Source organism: Peromyscus leucopus, chromosome 1 (assembly GCF_004664715.2).
Source record: "Peromyscus leucopus breed LL Stock chromosome 1, UCI_PerLeu_2.1, whole genome shotgun sequence".
Lineage (NCBI taxonomy): Eukaryota > Metazoa > Chordata > Mammalia > Rodentia > Cricetidae > Peromyscus > Peromyscus leucopus.
In genome coordinates, this window is record NC_051063.1 from 29464100 (window position 1) to 29486571 (window position 22472).

The window sequence follows — 22472 nt, forward strand, 5'->3', positions numbered from 1 at the left end:
TTTCTACCTTTAGGAGTCAAACCTTCCTTAATATTCTAAATATACCACAGTGTCACCTCAGTTATCTCAATCCTACAGCTCCTCAGAACTGTGCTCTCTGCTAGTTACAGTGGGCATCTTTGTCTCCCAAACTTGAAATGACTTCAAGCTGTTTTAACATAAAACAGTATTCCCTGTTGGCTTCAGTGGCCTTCATATAAGAAATTATACTTAAAAATTCCCTGATAATTGATGATAATTTCATTTCTAGAATAAGTTCTACTTAGTTAGATCATTTTGAAACTAGTGCTGGATTCTGTTTGCTAATGCTCTATGTGAAACCATCTGCCTCTGTGTTCACAACTGCTCTGCCCACCTGCATCCACCACGAATCTCTACAAACACTCCTCCTGGTGCAGATTTCCTTTCTAGAATACTTAATTGTAATTTTCATATTTAAAGAAATCTTTGGACAGGCATCAGCATTTGGGGCCTGTGACAAGATCACTGTGAGTTTGACACCAGCCTATGCTTCCTTCAGACAGCGCTCAGGCCAGCCTGTGCTACAAGAGAGAGTGTGCGCAGGACAGCAGCCTGAGCTATAAATGAGACCTCTCTAGAAGAAAAAACAAAACAAAACAAAAACAACAAACTAATACCCATAGGAAAAACACAAAGGACAATCTCTCAAATGCTTGGAGAAGTTAAAATGGGGAAGGGGAGGGTAGGGAGTGGGGGAGAAAGCACCAGGCAGAGAGGGGAGGGGAAGGAGTGGGGGAGGAAGCACCGGGCAGGGAGGGGGAGGAAGCACAGGGCAGGAAGGGGGGAGGAAGCACCAGGCAGCTGCTGTGGCAACTGCTGTTCCCATCACCAAATACCAAAGAAAAGGACAACACTCCAGCCAAAGATCCACCACAGGAAGAGGCGTGGAAGGTTTCAAGGGTTTCCTTAAACTTCAAAGCTACAAAATGGCTCTTTCTGGCTGCAGGCTCAGCAAGGGGGCCCCTTCACCAGAGAAAAGCCATGAAAATACAGTAAATAGGAAATATTGGCAAATAAAACCTCCAGAAAATTAAAACAAATCTAAGCACAAACAGCAAGGCAGTTGGAATTTTCAGAGCTCTTTTGGAATGTTCCAAAAAATAAATAAGATTATTTAATTTGCATATGATTTTGTCATAAAATTATGGGTTACAGGGCTGTATCCATTCTACATGATTCATATACAACACTCCACAGGGTTGTACAAAATCATGTATGCTATGCATCATAAACTAGGTAAGTGATACTTTAACTCTGCTGTATAATAAAGTGATTAAGCTTATGCATCATTATTTTACCAATACCAATTAAAATATTACTGCTGAAAATATGGAGTTGTTTTTCCATTTTTAATAATTTTATGTAATCACTACCAAGGAATTGATTTTGTAAGTGAAATCATCATGTTCCAAGAATTCATTCTTGGAAACATCAGTAACTAAATGGGTCTCACAGTTTACGTTTCCTGGCATGGGTAAGAAGATACTGTCAGAGAAATCCTGTTCCTTTGCCTGGTTCCAGAATCACCTGACTCAGGATTTCCACTTTCATCTTTCTAGTACCTTAAAAAACTAAATTAAGGGAGGCAGAGCAGGTGGATCTCTGTGAGTTCAAGCAGCTGGCTACAAGTGAGTTCAGGAAAGGCGCAAAGCTACACAGAGAACCTTGTCTCAAAAAACAAAAAAAAAAAAAAAAAAAAAAAACTAAATTAAGTTGCTTTCCATTTTGTTTCAGATTTTTATCTGAATTCTGATCAGGAATCTATCTTTACCAGGAAAAAAATATATATATTTTTAATCTTGAAAAAGTTACCTTGTAGCGCTCTAAAGGCAACATTGTCACAAGAATAAAAAAATGAATAAACACTTCAGATTCTAAAATCTGAGTTCAAGCTAGGTTTGCAACAAAACATTAAGTAATGTGCCCTAAGTGTTATAGTTGGTCAGGCTCATTGACTGGCTCTGGCTATATTAAGAGCTGTATTTCAGTCATTTTTAAATCTAATTCATTTATGATTGTATGTATGTTTGTAAATATTTGCACATGAGTGCCAGTGCCCTTGGAAGCTGCAGAAGATGGACCCCTCTGGAACAGGAGGTACCGGCATGTGTAATGGAACCCAAACTAGGAGCCTCCGCACTCTGAACCAATCCATCTCTCGAGCCCCTTCCCTCACTTTCTGAGGATTTTGTCTTGCTTTAATTGTGTGTGTGTGGTGTGTGTGATGTATGGTGTGTGTGTGTGTGTGTGTGTGTGTGTGTGTGTGTGTGTGTGTGTCTGGTGATGGGAATGTGCACTTGAGTGCGGCTGCTCACACAGAATTCAAGAGGCCATCAGACCCTCGGCAGCTGGAGCTACAGCAGCTGGAGCTGCCGGGACGCGGCAGTGTGTATTCTCCTAACCACTGAGCTGGCTCCAGTCCCTTCTGTCTGTCGGCCACTTTTTGAAAACATAGATGTCTAGCAACTGATCTCTAACAATCAGGTTATATAGGCCTGGTTTTCTTTTGTTTCGATTTTCCCCACAACCTTCCCTAGGCATTTCAGACTGCAGACACAGTAGTCTGAAAATATGCTGGCTATCTCCCCACCACATGCAGTATGATAAGCACTGGGAAGACAAAGTTATATCTCCAAAGATTAATGACTTCACTATATGAAACTTACAACGGCACCACGATTGAAACTGAGTTTAGAACAATGAAAACTTAATATTGGCACAAATTTGTTTAAAACTCATGTAACACCTCAGGTGCATTTCATTCAAATGTGACACAGAATAGTCCTTATACGAGAAAGAAAACATGACTTTAAAAGCATTTTCTAGCCAGGCAGTGGTGGCACACGCCTTTAATCCCAGCACTCAGGAGGCAGAGGCAGGTGGATTTCTGTGAGTTCGAGGCTAGCCTGGTCTACAGAGTGAGTTCCAGGAAAGCGCAATGCTACACAGAGAAACCCTGTCCTGAAAAACCAAAAAAAAAAAAAAAAAAAAAAAAAAAAAAGCATTTGAGAGACAATAACTACTTGAAACAAATTTTCTTTTATGTGAAAAACAATACAAAAATATTTTCTTCATGATAACCCTGCAACGTTTCGTAATGCTAAGGAGAAGTATAAATACAAATAACATGAGAGGACTTTACTGGGAAGTCTATACAGACAGTAAAGTAGATAAAAACTCGATGCTGAGTTTGATGGTTGCGCTTATGTTCTTGTTGACAGTGTTAACAAGGGTCAAAACTGCCCTGTGTTAAGATATAAACTGTGTAAACCATGCTAGTCTTCCTTCAGTCTCCATAAATTTATTTCAAAATAAAATAGATATTTGCTTCTATCAATCCACAGCATTAAGAAGTAAACATTATTAAATCTAAGTTTTCTCATAATGTATGGGACATTAAGAACATGTAATGGATCCAGCCGATCAGCATGGACAGGTTACAAGCTTTAGAATCATGGCCACTACTATATTCCTTTAGCTCAGTTCCTGTTTGATTTTCTGACAGATGAGTTAGTAACATACTGTTACAAGATCTTTAGAGAAGACACAGATTTTATATATAAACCTTTTCACAGTTAACTAGTGCTTAGAGTTAATTTGAATACTGATAATCCAACCTCTCTTCCAATTTCTTTCTGAAACAAAACTTGCTTTGTTTTAGCCTCCATAAAGATTTTTGATACATAAAACTGAAATATAACCTTAATAATATGGAAGCATAAGAACAGATTCTCAGTACATCACTTACCAAAAAGAGCTCAATCTTACACAGTTCATTAAAATACAAGTGCTGTGTAGATAAAAGCTCACCAAAGAAACGAATGTAAAAGTTTAAAATCCCACTTGTGGATTTTTAAACAAGAACAGTGACAGCCTACTCTTTTACTTTAAAAAAATTCCACAGAAGAAATATGGATGCACAAAAAATAAACAAATACAGGTTTCATTGTCCTCCAGAAAAATAAGCTCACTGTGTCCCCACCAGGTAAAAGAGGTCACTGCCAGCTGGAGTCACTGTCACAGGCAACCTATTTTTCTGGATCTCAAGGATTTACGAGCTTTCTAAAAGCTGGGGCCATCCCATGCTCATCATAAGGAATTACTCTGTACTACTATTTCAGAAGTAACACTTTTCTCATTTAAGACTGAATAATCACAAACTCACCATAGCTTAGCATTCTTAACTTAAAAGAGCATCAAGATCAAAATGCTCACTGTCAATTGTTCTTTCCTGTGTGGCCACATGAAATAATCTAACAAAGCAGATTATGTATCTTTATGATGCTGAAGACTAAATCTGTCTCACATCTAGTTAGTCTCCTTTATTCTTACATATCAAGTGAGTAGCTTTGAATGTGACATAGTACTTTATTCCCACCATCAAAAAGGCACTCTATGTACTGCTAAATAAATCAGCTTGAGAGTTAAATTAAGTATTTCAATGAATGCATCCACTTACATATAAAATCAACAATAATTTAGCATAATGAACAAGTGAATACTACAGCTATTTCTGGTTCTCTGGGAAAGGCCTTATTTAGTTCTGGGGTTTTGTTTTGTTTTGTTTTTCCCATTCCTAAGTACATCCTGGATTTCTACTTCGTCTCATCGTACTTCATTATCTCCTTTTCCACATTCCTTTCAATGAATCTTTCCTCCCACACTCAGTAGATATATTCTATATATTTAATATAAACTAAGTTTTACTCAATCCTACTCAATCTAAAGTGTTTGGATTCCTACTGTCTTTGGTAGTTTGATCATATTATATATCTATCCTAATCTAAACGAATTGGTTTAAAACACAAGAGGCTTATACAATATTCAAATAAGGATGCAACAGTCAAAAGCTTCTAACAGTCATCCCGACCTATACTTCCCTTCTTCTGTTTCTAATACTAACTCGTTCCAACACATCTGATCTCATGCCTCTATATGACCACTGTGCTGAAATTAGAGAAAACCATTTCATACCTATCACTAAACTGATCTCTAAAGTGACATACACATGCTGTCGATTAATCTGTTTGAGAAAATGTTCTGGTATTTTCCTCTTTGCACAATCCTAACAGATACATACCTATGTCATATGCCAGGAAATCGGCAGAAAAACATTTTGCACCGTTACTCAAGGAAGTGTCATTATGAGTATTTCCTCCAAAAATAAGCATAGCTCCATTGATTAGGACAGCTGAGTGAAGGTATCTGGCAAACCCACTTTCTTTCAAAATAGTCCTACAGAATAAAATTCAAAAATGTATTACAAAGGATAGAGACCTCCCTGATTTTATAAATAAAGTACTGACTTAGTATATTAAAATTTTTTCTGGGAATTATTGGGGGGGAATACATATATTTTAACCACTTGTAAATAACTTCTAAGGTCCAATATTTTAAAAGAATATTTGTGGAATCTTAATATCTCAGGATGCTTTGAGGGAAGCACATACAGATAGAATTTCCAATACTAATACTTTATATTTTGAATGATTTTTTACTTGTGAAGGTAGGAAACCAGTCTACCTCCAAGTACAGGATGAAGACACCATGGGTTTTTCTTTTTTTAATGCTAAAACAAAAGTTAAATATAGTAAATTTAGTCCAAAATACATTGGGTTAAAATTATAAAATTGATAAGGACCCCTTAATGAGCCTTTATGTTTATTAGAATTTGTACACAAAGGTGCTGATACCATTAGTTAAAAACTCAATGAATTTCTTCCATAAGATGAACATTACCAAATAACCAGAACCTAGATAAAAACATGGCCATTTCTACTTCAATGACCAGTTCTAATATACTTTCCTATGGGTTATACTTATTTGTCTGAGGGTTCTTTAGATGCACCCATAACGTGTAGGTAATGAAAAACTGCACACGGGCTGGAGAGCGGCCACACAGTCAGGAACACGTCAGCATCAGGGAGCTCCAGGTCTGAGAACTCCGGCCGTCACAGGCACCTGGGCTCAGGCACACACATACTCACACACACTTAACAATGAACCCTCTAAAATGGATTGTCCAGAAACAGTAAAATTTAAAAGTACTGTAAATATATGCTCAGAATTATAAACTTCTCTGAATAAACCAATATATAAAGATGAACAGTAATATAAATCAGTACCTTCTAACAATCCTGATAAAAATATAAACATGGTAAACATTTATAAAATAGTTGGTTTGTATATAGTGTCTAAAACCATGGATTTTTAATGTCATTTAATCCTTAAAGAATATGAGACAGACCCCAGAGTGACAATATACAGAGTTCCACAGTCTCTCCAGGAAAAGAAATGTAATTAAAACAAAATGCTTTCAAAGTCTCAGAAATTTTAAGATTTCATAAAACTTTATTAAGAGCAACATTAACACTTAGTCAAGAATATCTACTAAGTTTGGTTAGGAAGTCAACAGTGGATCTGACCAGGTGGCTGGCACAGAGCTGTGATGCCAGATACTTACAAGTCTAAGACAAGGATCACAACTCAAGGCCTGCTGGGCAATGTAGTGAGCGCTTCTTCGAAACAAAAAGCAACAGAGCAGGGGTGTGCCCAGGAACATATAGTCAGCTGTAGAGAACCTGTCTTGTGTGCACAAGGTCCCGAGTTTAATCTCCACTCTTCCAAAGCGAGGGGGGAAGACCACAATCTCCAGTAGACTGAATCGGGCACGTTCCTTTCTTTCTTCCCACCTTCTTCTCGACTTTGACATACACCAGCTCTCTAACACAGCCCTCTAACCTGGAGGGGCACAGCCAGGGTAACAACTTTCTCTCCTTCCTTGGCTCCTAGCAGGTCAATGACAGCTTACTAAGAGTATCAGGCCACCACAGTTCCCCATACTTACAGAAGTTCTATTCCAGGAACAAGTCTCAGAAGTCTGGGTGAGTTTCCATATTCAGCCCCCAGCATAGATGGGAGTAGTCAACCAGGTTAAAGAGGTTAAAGCGTAGTCATATAATATTTATCCTACCTCACTCAATAGAGCAGAGGTTCTACACCAGAGAGTCGAGCTTAGAAGACCCCAGTCTACTGCCCCTAGTACTCTACGTATAAAGCAATGGGACCACCCCAAGGAGAATCAGGTCACTGAGCCCATGCACCTACAATTCCTGAACAGTAATACAGAGGTTCTCCAACAGGAAGAGAGGCAGACATTTCGAAAGCTCATATATATAAAGATCCATGAGGAAATCTACAAAATCTGGTTTTAAAGGGCTCAAACACTTGGGAGGCTCTATGACTTTGAGGCCAGCCTATCTACATAGCAATAGAGAACAATACATGAAGTCAACCTCAGATCTCCACACGCATGTACCATAAACACATGTGCGCGCGCACGCACACACACACACACACACACATGAACACACATGCAGGCACATAAGCATACCACATACATACATTACACTGATGAAGAACACTAACCTAGAATAAATAGTAAACATACATAAAGAATATGATAAACTCCCAGAGATAACATAGGAGAAATCTAGGAGCTGAGTTTGATGATGAACTGTTAGAAGCACCAAAAAGCACAAATCATAAAAATAAATTGATGAAGTCTTACTAATATCATTTTTTCTGCACTAGAAAAACTATTGCTCAGTGAATAAAAGTAAGAGCCAAGAACTGTCATAAAACATTTGCAACCTAAGACATGACAAAAGAATGTTTTCCAAATTATAAAAAGAACCCTTAAAATGGAACAAATACATGAACAGACACCTTTCCAAAGAAAGCACATGAATGTGAATATATGAATAAAAATATGCTTCACTTTGTGTAATGCACATTAAAAAGACACCCTACACACCTATTAAGATGGTGAAAACTGAAAATACTGACATTGCTATAACCTAACAAGGATGTAGACTAATAAAAATTCCTATCTGTTGATGCAAGGAATAAAACATGTCACTTTGGAAGACAATTTAGCAGTATTGTTTATGTAATAGAATACAATGCAGCCAGAAAAGACATAGGCTACTACACATGAAAAGACATTGTGGAACGTTATATACAGATTGCTGTGTGAAAAAAGCCACATGCACTCTATACAATTCTGTTTATAACATTACAAACAGTAATGGAGAGAATGTCTATTTTTACACCCACTGTGGAAATCAGTAAGAATGCCACAAAATCAAGAGGACTACCTATGGCTCAGTTATATCACGTCTGGGTCAAAGACTCCACGTCAGTTTACAACAGGGACAGGCACACCTACTTCATCTCAAGCTTACTCACAAAGTACGGACAGACTCAGCCCAAGTGCAAGAAACGAGTGAACAAAGATGGACGACCTGGTTACACACAGTGCATGCACGGCCATACAGAAAATGGAATGTCATTTACAGAGAGGCAGAGGGAGCTGAAGTTTACTTAATTCACATCACATTAAGTAAAATAAACCATATTCAAAAAGACACATCACATGTTCTCTCTCCTGTGAAACCTAAAAATTACATAGAAACAGTAAAGTTATTAGTGATATGGAGGGAAAGGAGAGTGTGACAGACGGGGACAGACAGAAAACAGGATCCAGTACATGGCATGCATGTGGAAAATCACAATGAAACCCATCACTTACATAATTAACAGATCTTAATTTTACAGGGTCTTTTACCACACTAATAATACTGTTATAATAATTTAATAAATGATACTAATTTCATAGATCAATTCTTTAAAAAAAAAACAGAAAAACTGAATCAGGCTGAGACAATCTGAATATTCTTAAAGTAACTTTGTAATAAATTTCACCGCTAAAAATCTAAAGGTAACATAAAAAGTTGCCTTTAGTTCTCTTAAAGGCTATAACTAATACTCGGGAAAAATAATTCTGATTTTATAAATGTGGTCTATAGTATTAAAAAGAATGCTCTCCAAATAAGTTTATGTATCCAATATAGCATTAACATCAAATAATTAATATGAATAATTCAAGAGAAGCATGATCATATCTCATATATTAACAAAGATTTTTAAAGTTCCTCATCAAAATATTAGAAAACCAAAAATCAATAGTAATATTTGGCTAAAGCTGATTTAAGTTGAGTTACTAAAATAAATCATGATAATTAGCCACCTCACTTTGGGAAAAACATCAGAGAGCCAACTCTCAAAGGGATTTTGATACAAGCTGCTAGCAAATCAAGAGAGAAGAAAAAGTATTTTTAACCTAACTTTCTTAAAAAGATTTTCTACACACACACTGTATTCACATCATTTCTACTCACTCCTCACCCTACTCCAAGTCCCCCCATGTCTCCACCCCATCTAAAATTTATGACCTCTTTTTCATTAACTATTTTGATTTGTTTGTTTGGTTGGTTTGGTCTTTTGAGACAGGGTTTCTCTGTGTAGCTTTGTGCCTTTCCTGGAACTCACTCTGTAGCCCAGGCTGGCCTCAAACTCACAGCAATCCACTGCCTCTGCCTCGCAAGTTCTGGGATTAAAGGTATGTGCCACCACCGCCCAGCTTTTTCATTAATTATTATTGCAAGCATGTATATGTGCACACACACACACACACACACACACAACTTTTTGAGTTCATTTAGTGTTACTTTGTGTGTGTATGTGTTTTAAGGCTGGACACAGGGATTGGATAAGCTATCAGGGGCTCATCCCTGGAAAAGACAATCCCTCTCTGAGCAGCCACTGATTAATTGCCTGTAGTTCTTCATCTATGGGTGAGGGCCCTGTAAGATTTCTCATCCACACTGGCTTGTCAACTGATATTGTCATCAGGCAGGTCTTGTTCAGGAGACCCGTACTTTTTATATTTCATAGGTACAACTTCCCTGCCATAAATAGATGCTACTGTCTCACAGACATCCTGGACCCCTGGCTGTAATCTTTCTGCCCCTTTAGGTGTAGGGTTACAATGTATTTGTATCAATCAGGGCTGGGCACTACACTGGCTTTGTTCTGTTAATGTTGACTAGCTGCAGATTTCTGTAATAGTCTGTGGTGGTTTGAAAAGAATGACCCACACAGGCTCATATGAATGCTTTCCTCCATCACTATCTGAGTGGACTCGGAGGTGTGGCCTGTGGGGGAGTATGTCAGAAGGCGTGGGCTCTGGGGTGGGTCCCAGGGGCCAAGCCTGTCTGTGTCACTCTTCCCACTGCCTGTGGACCCAGATGGAGAACTCTTCAGAGCAATAAAACACTGACTAGGACAGTCTCCGTCTGCTGAAAAGGAAGCTTCTCTGATGAGGGGTGAGAGCTGTGTTTATCTGTAGGTGTAAGGGTAGGTTTTTAGAATGAAGCTGGAAATGTAAGTTTAGGAAAATAGAGGTAGCAGGTTCTTCTCTGGGCCCCATGACTTCACCAGCCAGAGGTTGTTGGCTAGGATTACAATACCAGGGATTAATTTCTTCCTACTGAGTGGGCCTCAAATCCAACTAGACATCTGTTGGTGTTGCCACTATTACACTGTCAGGGATATACTGGACAGCTGGTCATCGTTGGACTTTTGACTGCTTTTTCCTTGACAATTACAGAGAAACTCCAGACACTATGGGAGCTAGTCTCCAAAGAGGAGTCTTCCAGGTCAGTGCCAGCTCAATACCTCTAAGTCCTGGGTCTGAAGTTGTATTATCTTAGCTATAAGGACTTACCTTAGTTCAGAGAGGAAAGCAGGGACAACAGTAATATCTTATGTTGTTCTAAGAGTCTCTTGGACTCGCTGTCCAACAAACCGAAGGGAGGTGCCCCGCGGCTGGCCCTGGAATTGTTGGTAGTGTGTCTCACACATTTCCCCTTTCATAGCACGTGGGTCTTACTTAGCCTCTTCTCTAGAGCTCTCCCCAACCCTAAAGGTCCCTTTTCAATTCCCTGGTTTCTACAGTTACTCTAAGTTATATACTGACATCAAAAAATTGGAGTTAGGATCCACAAATAAGAAAGAACATGTGTCGTTGGTCTTTGTGGCTCTGTGTTATTTCATTCATTATTAATTCCATCTATTTACCAGCAAATGCCACAATTAAATTGTTCTTTACAGCTAAATAGAATTCCATTGTGTATTACATGTTCTTAGCTGATTCCATTTACTAGCTATTGTGACTACAGCAGCAAAGAACACAGATGAGCAAGAATTTGTGGAGTGAGATGTCAAGTCCTTTGAGTAAATGCCAAGGAGTGGTAAGGCTGGGTCTATGGTAGACTTGAGTTTAGCACTCCGGGCTTCTCCAGATTTCCAAAGTGGCTGCATCAGTTGGCAACCCCACTAGCAGTGAAGGGGGTTCCCATTTCCCTGCATCCTCACCAACATTTACGGTTGGTTGTTTTCTTGATCATAGCCAAGGTAAGATGAAATCTCAAAGTAACTATAATCTACATTTCCCTGGTTGCTAAGTATGGTGATATTTTATTTGTACTGAAATGTAATTTTAATTTTATGTTAATAAAGTTGCCCTGGGGTCAGAGCTATTAGAGCCATAGCAAGAGCGTGGTGGTTAGAAGAGCTAGGTAGATTTCTGTGTGTTCAGGGATACAGCCAGTATTGGAGACATACGCCTTTAAGACCTGGAGGGCGGTACTTACAGGCAGTGATGAGGCAGTCATGTGGTTGGTTTTACAACCAATGAGAAGGTAGAACAGAAAGACTATTTAAACACAGACAAACAGGAAGTAGCTCTCTCTCGGGGAAGTTAGGAGCACTGCAGGAGGTAAGATTTTATCTCTGAGCTCTGACCTCTCGGCTTTCTCTTTTACATTGGCTCTGTGTTTCTTATTTTAATAAGACGATTGGTTACATCTACAGCTAAGGATGTTGAACTCTTTTTAACCTAGCTGTTTTTAAGCTCTTCTTTTGGAACTCTTTCAGATCCATAGTCAATTTTTAGTTGGGTTATTTATTTTCTTGATTTTTGTTTTTTAGTTCCCTGCATACACTGGTACTAACCCCCTATCAGATGGATAGTTGACAGAGTGTCTCCCGCTCTGCAGACTTCCTCTGCATTTGGTGGATGCTCACTGTGCCACGGAGAAGCTTTTTAGTTTTATTAGGTCCTGTCTGTCGACTGTTGGCCATAACTCCTGAGCTAGTGGAGTCCTGTTCAGAAAGTCCACCCTGCGCTCCATCCTGGAGGCACTGCCTGTGTCTGCTTCCTGCGCTCCATCCTGGGGGCACTGCCTGTGACTGCTTCCTGCGCTCCATCTTGGGGGCACTGCCTGTGTCTGCTCCCTGTGCTCCATCTTGGGGGCACTGCCTGTGTCTGCTTCCGGCAATCTCAGGATTTCAGGTTTCACACGGAAGACTCTGATCCATTTGGAGTTGATTTTTGTGTAAGGTGACATATTTGTTAAGATTAGTTTTTTTTAACCTTCCCAATAATGGTTTCTACGAAACCCACAGAGACACAGCTCTTGCTGGAGAAAGACTGGAGGCATTTCTCTAAATCTGAGGAACAAAGAGATGCATTAATTAACCATCACTTCCCTCTAATCTACACTGAGGTGCGGATGCAGTGGGCATGAAAAGGACAAGATTAAAAGCTTTGAAATATAAAAAGGGTTTTATTCAGGTTATCCATATAGAATCTGATCAACTGCTATTAAAAAAATCTAAAAATACTTACACAGAAATTACTAAAATCAGCAATTCTGATATAAAACATAAAGATCAGTATTACTTCCATCAAGATAAAAACAGAAAAAAACACAACATTCATTGAAGGTATAGTATTCTCCCCAAAGTTAATATATACCTACAAATTCAGAATGTGACGTCGTTTAGAAATTGACTCTCTGCAAATATTTGTGCTAAAGTAAAAGGAAGTCACAATTTACGTTAGATAAATGAGGTCACATTAGTATTAGATTCATGTGGCCCCTAAATTCATTGACTGGATCTTTAAAAAGCAAGTCATGAACAGATAAAAATTTATATTAGAAGGGTGTAGTTACAAGAGGAGAAGCCCAGGATGCCTAAACACTAGAAAAGCAGAGAACAGTTCCTGGGAGACTTTGCCTGGACCGGAGCTCTGCTGCTCATGCTCCAGAACTAAGAGACTGCATATTCTCAATGCCAGCTATGAAAGAACACATTTCTGTTTCTAGGAGACATGAGGCTCATGGTAACATGTACTCAAATCCTTAAAAAACAGACCAGGTGGGACAGCTCAGGGGGTGGGGACGTTTGCGGCCACGCCTGACCAGCTGAGTCAGTCCCAGAACTCACATGATGGGGAGACCAACCCTCCTCAAGTTGTCCTCTGACCCCCCAGAAGCACACCTGTATACACACACACACACACACACACACACACACACACACATGCTCAAGTGTGACCCCTACATTCATACACTAAAATAAATGTGAGTTTTAATTTTAAAACATACATATTTCATTGAGAAAACCATGAAAATATTAATTGCATAGAAATAATTTTCTTATTAATGTCTCCCATACTGTAGACAATCAAAGGAATGACTGTTACTGAACAACGCCCAGTGAGTACCTACGGCACAGACACGGTCATACACACAAGCTAGATTGAAAATTAACTGTGAAACTAGTTAGAAAAAATTGAAAGTCATTTATAAAAATATGAAACATTTAAAAAAACTATGAAACATTGTAGAAGAATGTTATATAAGCAAAATACAAAGCACAACCCATAAAATAAAACAAAACTTACTTATTTGACTATATGTATGTAAGTTCTATTTATCAAATAATGACACATGAATAGAAAGATAATCCACAATCTGAGAGAGCATGTTTGCAAACTACAAAATAAACTAATATTGCAGAGAAATATATACAGTCTATCAAATACAATAAAATGGGCAGAATATTTGCAGAAAATTTCAAAGAAGCACTATATGGACAATATATATGAAAAGATGTTCTACATTATTAGTAAAAGAGAAAATTAAAATTAAAATCAAAACCACGGGGCTGACGAGCTGGCTCGTCAGTAAAGCGCCTGTTTCGTGGGAAGCCAGGGGAGCTGTGCTTGGAGCTCTAGCACCCAAGCCAAGCACAGAAGTGTGTGCCTTGACCTCAGGGATGGCGGGTGGAGAACAGCAAGTCCTTGGGGCTCACTGGCTACTCAGCATAGCCAAATCAATAAGCACCAGGTTCAGGGAGAGACCCTGTCTCAAAAAATAAGGTGGAGAATAAAGTAGACGCTCAATGTAAATTTCTGACCTCCACACATATGCACACACATGTGCACAGGCATATGTGCATGCATGAAGTTACCTACCCTATCCACACAAAAAAACAAATAAATAAAATAAAACAGAACAAAGACTAGGCATAATTTCCCACAATCATATAGCACCTCTCTGTCTCTCTCTCTCTCTCTGTCTCTCTGTCTCTCTCTCTCTCTCTCTCTCTCTCTCTCTCTCTCTCTCTCTCTGTCTCTCTCTCTCTCTCTCTTAGGAAACAATACCAAACCTTGGAAAGACTGTAGAGTCAGAAACTCCCATCCATCAATGGTCAGAAGGCAAATCAGCAAACATCTGGATTGGAATATGGTTTGGGTAAAATCGAACATGATAGTACTCCCTTTGACCAAGTTCTAAATAACTGGATTAGGAAAACTAGTACATTGGCCAATGACTAACTAAGAACATCTAGACCAGAACTGCTCATTCAGGCCAAACACTCAAGCACAGGACTGAAGACACTGAGACCATCTGCCCACACATCTGCTTCTCACATTAGTGTCTCACAGCCATCACCTCCCAAGTCTGTCCCTCTTCCTAAGCGAAGATCACCACATAAATCACTTCTTCTAAAACTCAAAGCTCCTCTGTTTCACATTGTTTTCAACTAGTGACTTGACTTGACTTCACCGAGAAAGTAAAAACAATTGGACTTTAAGCTCTCGCCGCCGTTACCCACCGTCGCCTTAGTTTTCACGTAGCCTGCCTGCCATCCCTCACATGCCTCAGAACACGAAGCGCCTGCTTCCTCTCTCAGCACCATATCCGACTTGTGGTGGCTTTGCAAACATTCCTCTAACAAATTGTCCATTTTCTACATCTGATTGATCATTCCTGGGTCAGTTCACCAACATAATTATTTCTTCAACATTAAAAAAGATATTCTCTTGACTCACTTGTCTTACATTATCACTATTAATAATTTTCCCTTATAATTCAGTCCTCAGAGAGTTGTCAGTACTTTTTCTGGTTTTTTTTTTGTTAGCCTAATAAACAGCTTGATAAGCATCCAATGAGTTATTTATTAAAAAGCCTTCAAACATTCAATATGCAGACATGTAAGTATGGTCATCAGTATTAACTGAAATGTGATTTACCTAATAACAGTCTTATAAAATTGTTCTGTCTCCAAAATCTCTGACAGGTAAATTTCTTAAAGAAAAAAAAAAAATACAAAATAAAATAACTGAGTAATTTAATTATCCTTGAATGCAATGACGTAAAAATAACCCCATAATATCAAACTGAAGTCTGAAGAGATGATTTCATGTAACTAGGTATAAGCCTTGTAAAATTTTTTAAAGTCTACGTGACTTCAAAGGTTTTAAGTACAGAACTGATACAGTACAACACCTTAATCATTTGGAAGCATTACTTATAGTCATTACTGTAGATATTACTTATATCTAGAGAAATATTCCTGGCATCCGTTCTTCCTCTCACTTGAAAAATAGTTTTTTAAAATCTAAGTCTCTGTTATCACACAGGCATGCTCACAAGCACACATGCACATACATGCACCCACATGCACCCACAGTCTTGCTAAGGACAATGGAACTGTTGACAGGCTCCTACTGTAGCTCTATAGATATAGACCCACAGCATATGAAGCAGGAATATAGCAGCAAAAACTCTGAGTGAGTGTATCCCGAACTTCGATGCCTCAACACTTCCCCACCAGTGAAAACAAAAATGTTTGTTAACTAAACATTAAAACTTGAGTATCTTTTTTTTTTTTTTTTTTTGGTTTTTCCAGACAGGGTTTCTCTGTGTAGCTTTGCGCCTTTCTTGGGACTCACTTGGTAGCCCAGGCTGGCCTCGAACTCACAGAGATCCGCCTGGCTCTGTCTCCCGAGTGCTGGGATTAAAGGCATGCGCCACCAACGCCCAGCCCTGATTATCTTTTAATATGTCAAATTGTCATAAACTAGTAACATAAAATATGAAATCACAGAGTGATATCAAACATATTCTTATTTCTTAAATAAAACAGGACACTATCTTTTTTTTTCTCCTGTTGTTGAGATACGTTGCTGTCTGATTCAAGTCTTGTTCTTTTGAAAATGTATTATGCTTTTGGCTTTTTTAAGAATATTTCCATTAGATCCTGAATTTTAGGCTGATTGTTTTCTTTCAGACATTTGAAAGCATTATGTCTTCTGGTTCCACGTATTCGGTTAAGAAGTTGTCTATTAGAGTGGTGAAGTGTTCCTAACAAGGGTAGTGAGTAGAGTTCAGGTCTCCAAAACCCTGGTAAAGGCCAGGTGGGGGTGGTAACCTGAATCCCAGCACCTGGACGGTAAAAGACAAGCAGAGGGTCCTTGGAGAAGGAGGCTAGCTAGAGGAGAAGTATCAGCGAACTCTGTGTGGAACTGAGAAAGCCTTCCTCAGTGAGGGTAGACAGTGACAGAGGAAGGCTCCTCAACTTCAACCTCAAACCTCGCAGGCACGCACACGCAGGTGCACTTGCACCCCACAATAACAAACACACACACATGTACATCCACTACCCACCAGGCATATAAATTACAGAGCCAGAAAAACTGTCAGTTGTCAGTCCTAGCTGCCTCCAAGACGGGGAAATGCCTTTTCTCTGTTTTCACTGCTGTCTTTATTTTGGAGGGAGTTTTACTATAATTACATTAATTTCCCTTGTCCTTGTTGCTCATGAAGCTGTTTCATTCTGTGACTTGATATCTTTTCATGCTAAAAGGAAGTCTCACAGCCCTGCTCTCCCCAGACAGTGAGGAATGAACAGCAGAACTACCTAATAAGCAAGTTTTCCCTAAATGCATTCAAACAACTTCAGAAGACATGCCAACTGTCTTAAAACAAAAAGCATAATTTCTCAGATTCTAAAAAAGAAGCAAGTACAATAATACGGTATTTTAAAACTATAAACATAAAAGATAAATGAAAACTCAGTGTTTCTAACAGAAGATGAATGTTATGGATACAAATAAGTCATAAATTAACCAAAAAGAGACAAGTGAACACCTGAAAAAATTGAAGTCACCATATTAATTGGGGAAACACACATCGATGTATCACTGAGAAACTGTCTCTGTCTACTACATGGGCAGTAGGATCCTCATTACCAACTGCTGCTGAGAACATGGAGGACAAGTATGGGTAGGGTTTCTCTGTGTCCTGGCAGCTGCTCCCAAATAACCACAAAGAGGTTTAATATTAATTATAAATACTCAGCTGACAGCTCAGGCTTATTACTAGCTACCTCTTACACTTTAAATTAGACCATATTTCCAGCTACCCTCTGCCATATGGTGGTACCTTCTTTTAACATGGCATGGTCATCTTACTTCTCTCCGCCTCTCCTCACGACTCCTGAGACTGCATCCTTCTTCCCAGTGTCTTTAGTCTGGTTTTCCCGCCTAACCTTACCCTGTCCAGCTATTGGCCAGCCAGCTTCTTTAGTAAACCAATCAAAGCATAATTCACACAGTATACAGAAGGATTATTCCACAGCAGACAAGGGCACTCCTGCTGTTGGAAGCACACAGTGCTACAGAGAACCAAAAGCCAGTTCAGTAACACATTACAATGTCATTTTTATGTGTGCACCTCTGAAACATTACTGTAAATGAGCATGAGAAGGCTAATATAACATGTACAGTGGAGCACTGCTATTTATTAAAAGGTGAAAATATATCATAATACCACAAGCTTTGTATTTCATTGAAGTTAGATGATAAAACAGAAAGAAAATGCTTTTGTAAATTTAATAAATATTTTTAAATGCAAGTGTAAATAAGAACAAATCCTGGACATATAATATGAAAGCTTGAGATTATAATGGTAAACAAAATTATTCATCTAAAATTAACATTAGAGGTACTTGTAGGTATTTCTATGGGATCAGAAACTATTTTAAATTATATTGTTTATACATAGAGGAATCTGTTATTTTGTACTATTGCTGCATGGAAGTGTATCATGTTACCGTAAAGATTTCAAAAGTTCAAAAACTCTTTCACTGAGACATCATTCTATAAACGTCACTATTCACAACTCTAAGGTATTATCACAGCAGGGCTCGTGCTCCTGGGAACGCACAGGACTGTGACAGCACAGTGAAGACCTGCTCAAGTTCAAACCAGACCACGCCACAGCAAGGACAGGGGAGGTGGGCACAATGGCCCACTCTTAACCAAGAAGCCGTCTGCAATGGCTACTTTCCAGGAAAAGAAAATCAGTTTTCTCCAGTGGAGTGACACTGGATATATCAACCACACTTTAGGCATGCCCCATGCCCAGGAGCACTTTGGTCAACGGTCAACACTAAATGAATTCCATGGTGTGTGTGTGTGTGTGTGTGTGTGTGTGCGCGCGCGCTTTGTTTTGAGTACATTTTTGGGTTTTGATAGTTGTTTTGTTTGATTTGTTTTGGTTTTGTTTTTTACTGAGAGAAAAAGAATATGAAGTTGATGGGTAAGAGGAGGTGAAGAGGGAATGGAGAAGCAGAGGAAGGGGAAAGAATACTATCAAAATATATTGAATGAAAAAAGCCAGTAAAAATATTATCATACAACTATTATCAAATTTTCACTTTCTCATACTTTATTTTACTCAATCTACTCACCAAGTCTTGGTGTTAACTTCATACTTATAAAGGTCATCCACCAATCCATACTTATTGCCTGGTAATGCTTTATAACCTCCATGAACATAAATGGACTTGGTTACTTCATCATACACACTTGTGTGGCCATATCCACCTTGTACAATAGCTCCTTTAGTTTCAGGAACCAGCCAAGTGTTTGATGCTATAGCAAGAAGAAAACAAACCATGAAACTCAAGTAGTAGTTAAAAATACCACCAAAATGTCACAAATCCACCCAGTGAACTCTGGTGGCGTCTCTTCATGAGCAGATGACGCTACACTCTGTACATGACGTAAGGTGCTACTGTGGGGCTGAGGGGACACCACATGGCCTAGATCTTCCCAGATAAATTCTGAAAACACAGCATTTGTGATTATAAAGAAAAGGGGGAATTTATCTTATATGTACTTACATATTCAAAAAATAGTCCTTAATAAAATAAAATACATAGCAAATACTTATTATGGCCTTCTGTGTGACAAACTTGAAATAAGCTAGTGATATAACGGAGATAAAAATCATATGACCGCTCTCTTATACCTAAGCTAACTGAACACACTTTAGCACCGCGCTGGTTCTAAAAATTTAAATAAATAAATTTCTAGTATTCTCCTGACAATCATAATATTGTTGGGGTCTACCAGCGAGCACACTGAGAAAGAGGGACATTCTCCTTCGTCTGCAGCAGCAGAACAGGTGGCTGCTGGGACTCACCCTCGGTCCTCCTCAGAAACAAGTGACTGGACCACTGAGCCACCCGTCCAGGCCAACACCTCCTTTCTAATACAGCACCGAAGCACCACTGTTCGGTGGCGCAGTAACTTCTGCACTCGCATCGCTAAGCAACATCTGTCCACAGCTGTGTGCTCTTTACTGTGTGCTTTTCAGGGGCAATTGTACTTACATATAAAACACAGAATTTTTAAATGCTCATGATTCATCTATTATTCCTATAAAACTCAAAAAACGTGACTCTTCCCGCTTCTGTGAAGCCAACAGAACAAAAAATCAAGCAAAATAAAAATAAATAAATAAATAACTATTATAAATTCACTGAGAAATAGTATTTTGGTTATAGAATAAGCCAAAAGCAACTGAAAGTATAGATTTTTTTTAATTAACCAAAATTCCATTGTCATTCTACAATCAGATTGTTCCTAATTGAAAGTAAAAATCTATCAGACAATACTTTATTAGCTAACAACCTGCATGGACATTACCACTACAGGAGAACACACCTGTTGTGTTCTCCTGGCCATCCATGCAATAAAAGCACCACCAGGCTTCATGAATGAGGCTATGAAAACATGACATGTATAACACATGCTGTGTGACCCAGAGCACATGTCAGCACATGTGAGAGGAGAGGGATACATTTGTGAAACAGTAAGCAAGGAAAACTGGGAAGAGCAAACTGACCTGACAGTGTTCCAGACAACACGAAGGTGATACGACATTGGTGATTATGAACTTAAGAAGGGGAGAGTTAGAAGGGTGGACAAGAGGATGAGAGAGAGCAGCGAAAGAGATCAGAGGCAACGGACCGAAGGCTCTGGAAAGGCCAAAGAGCTACGAGAGGTGTGGGTACCACATGCAGTAAGCTGAAAGGATCGGTCACACTTGGAAAACAATAAAAATTACATGACCAATTGCAGGCCCTAGAGAGATGACGTCAAGAGGGCGGCAAGAGGAGAGATCAAGCAGCGTAGAAAGCAAGACTTTCCACACACAAAACAAAGAACTAAGAGGTCAGACATTAAAGATATTAATGTGGATATTTAAGTCAAAAATGTAACTCAGAACACTTGGGAGAGCAGGCCCTGCACCTCTCCTGGGCAGCACAGGAGAGCTGACCCTGATGGCTGGGGCTTGGGTGAGCTGGCCCTGAGGGTGTGAGAGTGGAGAGCTGGCCACACGCCCCTGTCTGCCATGAAGTGGTGAGGGCAAGGGGGAGATGGCCTCCTCGACTTGTCCCTGCCACCTGGGGTAGGTGAGAGCTGACCCTCCCCTCACCAGACCTGCATGTCACCTGAGCAGCATGGTAGAGCTGACCCTGTTGGTGGAGGTGTGAATGAGCCAGACCTGAAGTTGTGAGCAAGGGAGAGCTGTGCCCATTACTCATCTGTCATGTGGCCACATGAGTTGGGGAGAGATCCCCTCCCCTCCTACCTAAGGTGGGAGGGCCGGCCCTGAGACCACAAAAGCAGGAGAGTTGTCCCTGCCCCTCATCTGCTGCAGCAATCGGGAGAGTGGCCCCTACATCTCAACTGGACAACACAGCAAAGCTGGCCCTGAAGGTGTGCATGTGGGAGAATCTACCCTGAGGATGTAAAAGTGGGAGAACGGGCCCCACCCTACAAGGGGTGACCGAGCCCAGGCAATACTGAAGAGCTCACCCTGCAAATACCCAGGCAAAGACCAGGGAGCAGCAATGGATGTCCAGGGAGAGTCCCAGTGAGGGCCCAGTGTCAATGGTGCAGCAGAGACCAGGGGCCTTGAACCAAACCAATGATTTTTTGCGATGGAAGCCAGTGTGCAGAGATGCATGGACAAAGGGGTTTACTGTGGGATTCACTGTGACTCACTGCAGCTTCCACGATCAGATTTTCCATTTCTTCCTTTTTTTTTTTTTTTCCTTTTTTAGCTTAAATTTTAGTTTGTTTCATTTGAGGAGGGGAGGTTTCAGGGGCAAATGGCAGATGCAACAGGATGGGAGATGGGTAGGATTGGGATGCATGATGTGAAAGACACAAGAATAAATTTAAATAAAAGAGCCAGGTGGTGCTGGGGGCACGCCTTTAATCCCAGCACTCCGGAGGCAGAGCCAGGAGGATCTCTGTGAATTCGAGACCAGCCTGGTCTACAGAGTGAGATCCAGGACAGGCACCAAAACTACACAGAGAAACCCTGTCTCAAAAAAAAAAAAACAAAAAGAACAAAAAGAAAGTTAAATATATATATATATGTGTGTGTGTGTGTGTGTGTATATGTGTGTATATGTGTGTGGATATATATGTATGCATGTATGTATGTGTGTGGATATATGTGTGTGTGTGTGTGTGTGTAGATATAGACACACACACACACACACACACACACACACACACACACACACACACACATGTACACACATATCTGCTCATAGGTGCTAGACAAGGTGACACTAAGCCAGAATCTAAGTCCAAGAAACAAACAGTGACTGAATGGAAGCGCAAACAAGGAGTGTGAGGTGGGGTGACAACGTGGGCTGACAGTGTGGGGCCACGGCCAGGTCATCACACCTGGGGGATGGGGACGAGAACGGAAGTGGTTCTGCCACCACCTGAAGGGCTGCAGAGGAGACCGAGGTGCGTCTTCCTCTGAGCCCCTTCCTGATGCTGCAACCCTTCAATACAGTTCCTCAGGTTGTGGTGACCCCCACCCCCGCCCCGCAACCATGAGATTAGTTTCGTTGCTACTTTATACCTGACACTTTGCTACTGTTATGAATTGTAAATTTTTGGAGACAGGTTTAGCAATGGAGTCGTAACCCACAGGTTGCTAAGCACACATGCATTCTTGCCACTAACGTGGCCTGCAGAAGAGTAGTCCTGCTGAGACCATGCAAGGAGTCTGTAAGGTCACGTGTGTTGT

The 22472-nt window shown here is 39.9% G+C and overlaps 1 protein-coding gene across 7 annotated transcripts in view; it reads right to left on the reverse strand.

Annotated features, from left to right (window-relative positions):
* The window catches only part of Atrnl1 (attractin like 1), a 590535-nt gene that overhangs the window by 501814 nt on the left and 66249 nt on the right, over positions 1 to 22472 (reverse strand). For 6 of the 7 annotated variants that reach the window (XM_028880975.1, XM_037205779.1, XM_037205772.1 and 3 more), the window contains exons 9-10: positions 18817 to 19000; positions 5102 to 5256 (exon numbers count right to left, since the gene is read on the reverse strand). In XM_028880975.1, the coding sequence (XP_028736808.1) occupies positions 5102 to 5256; positions 18817 to 19000 (339 nt within the window). The remainder of the gene's footprint in view (positions 1 to 5101; positions 5257 to 18816; positions 19001 to 22472) is intronic. The other variant, XM_028880978.1, reaches the window with a different exon arrangement.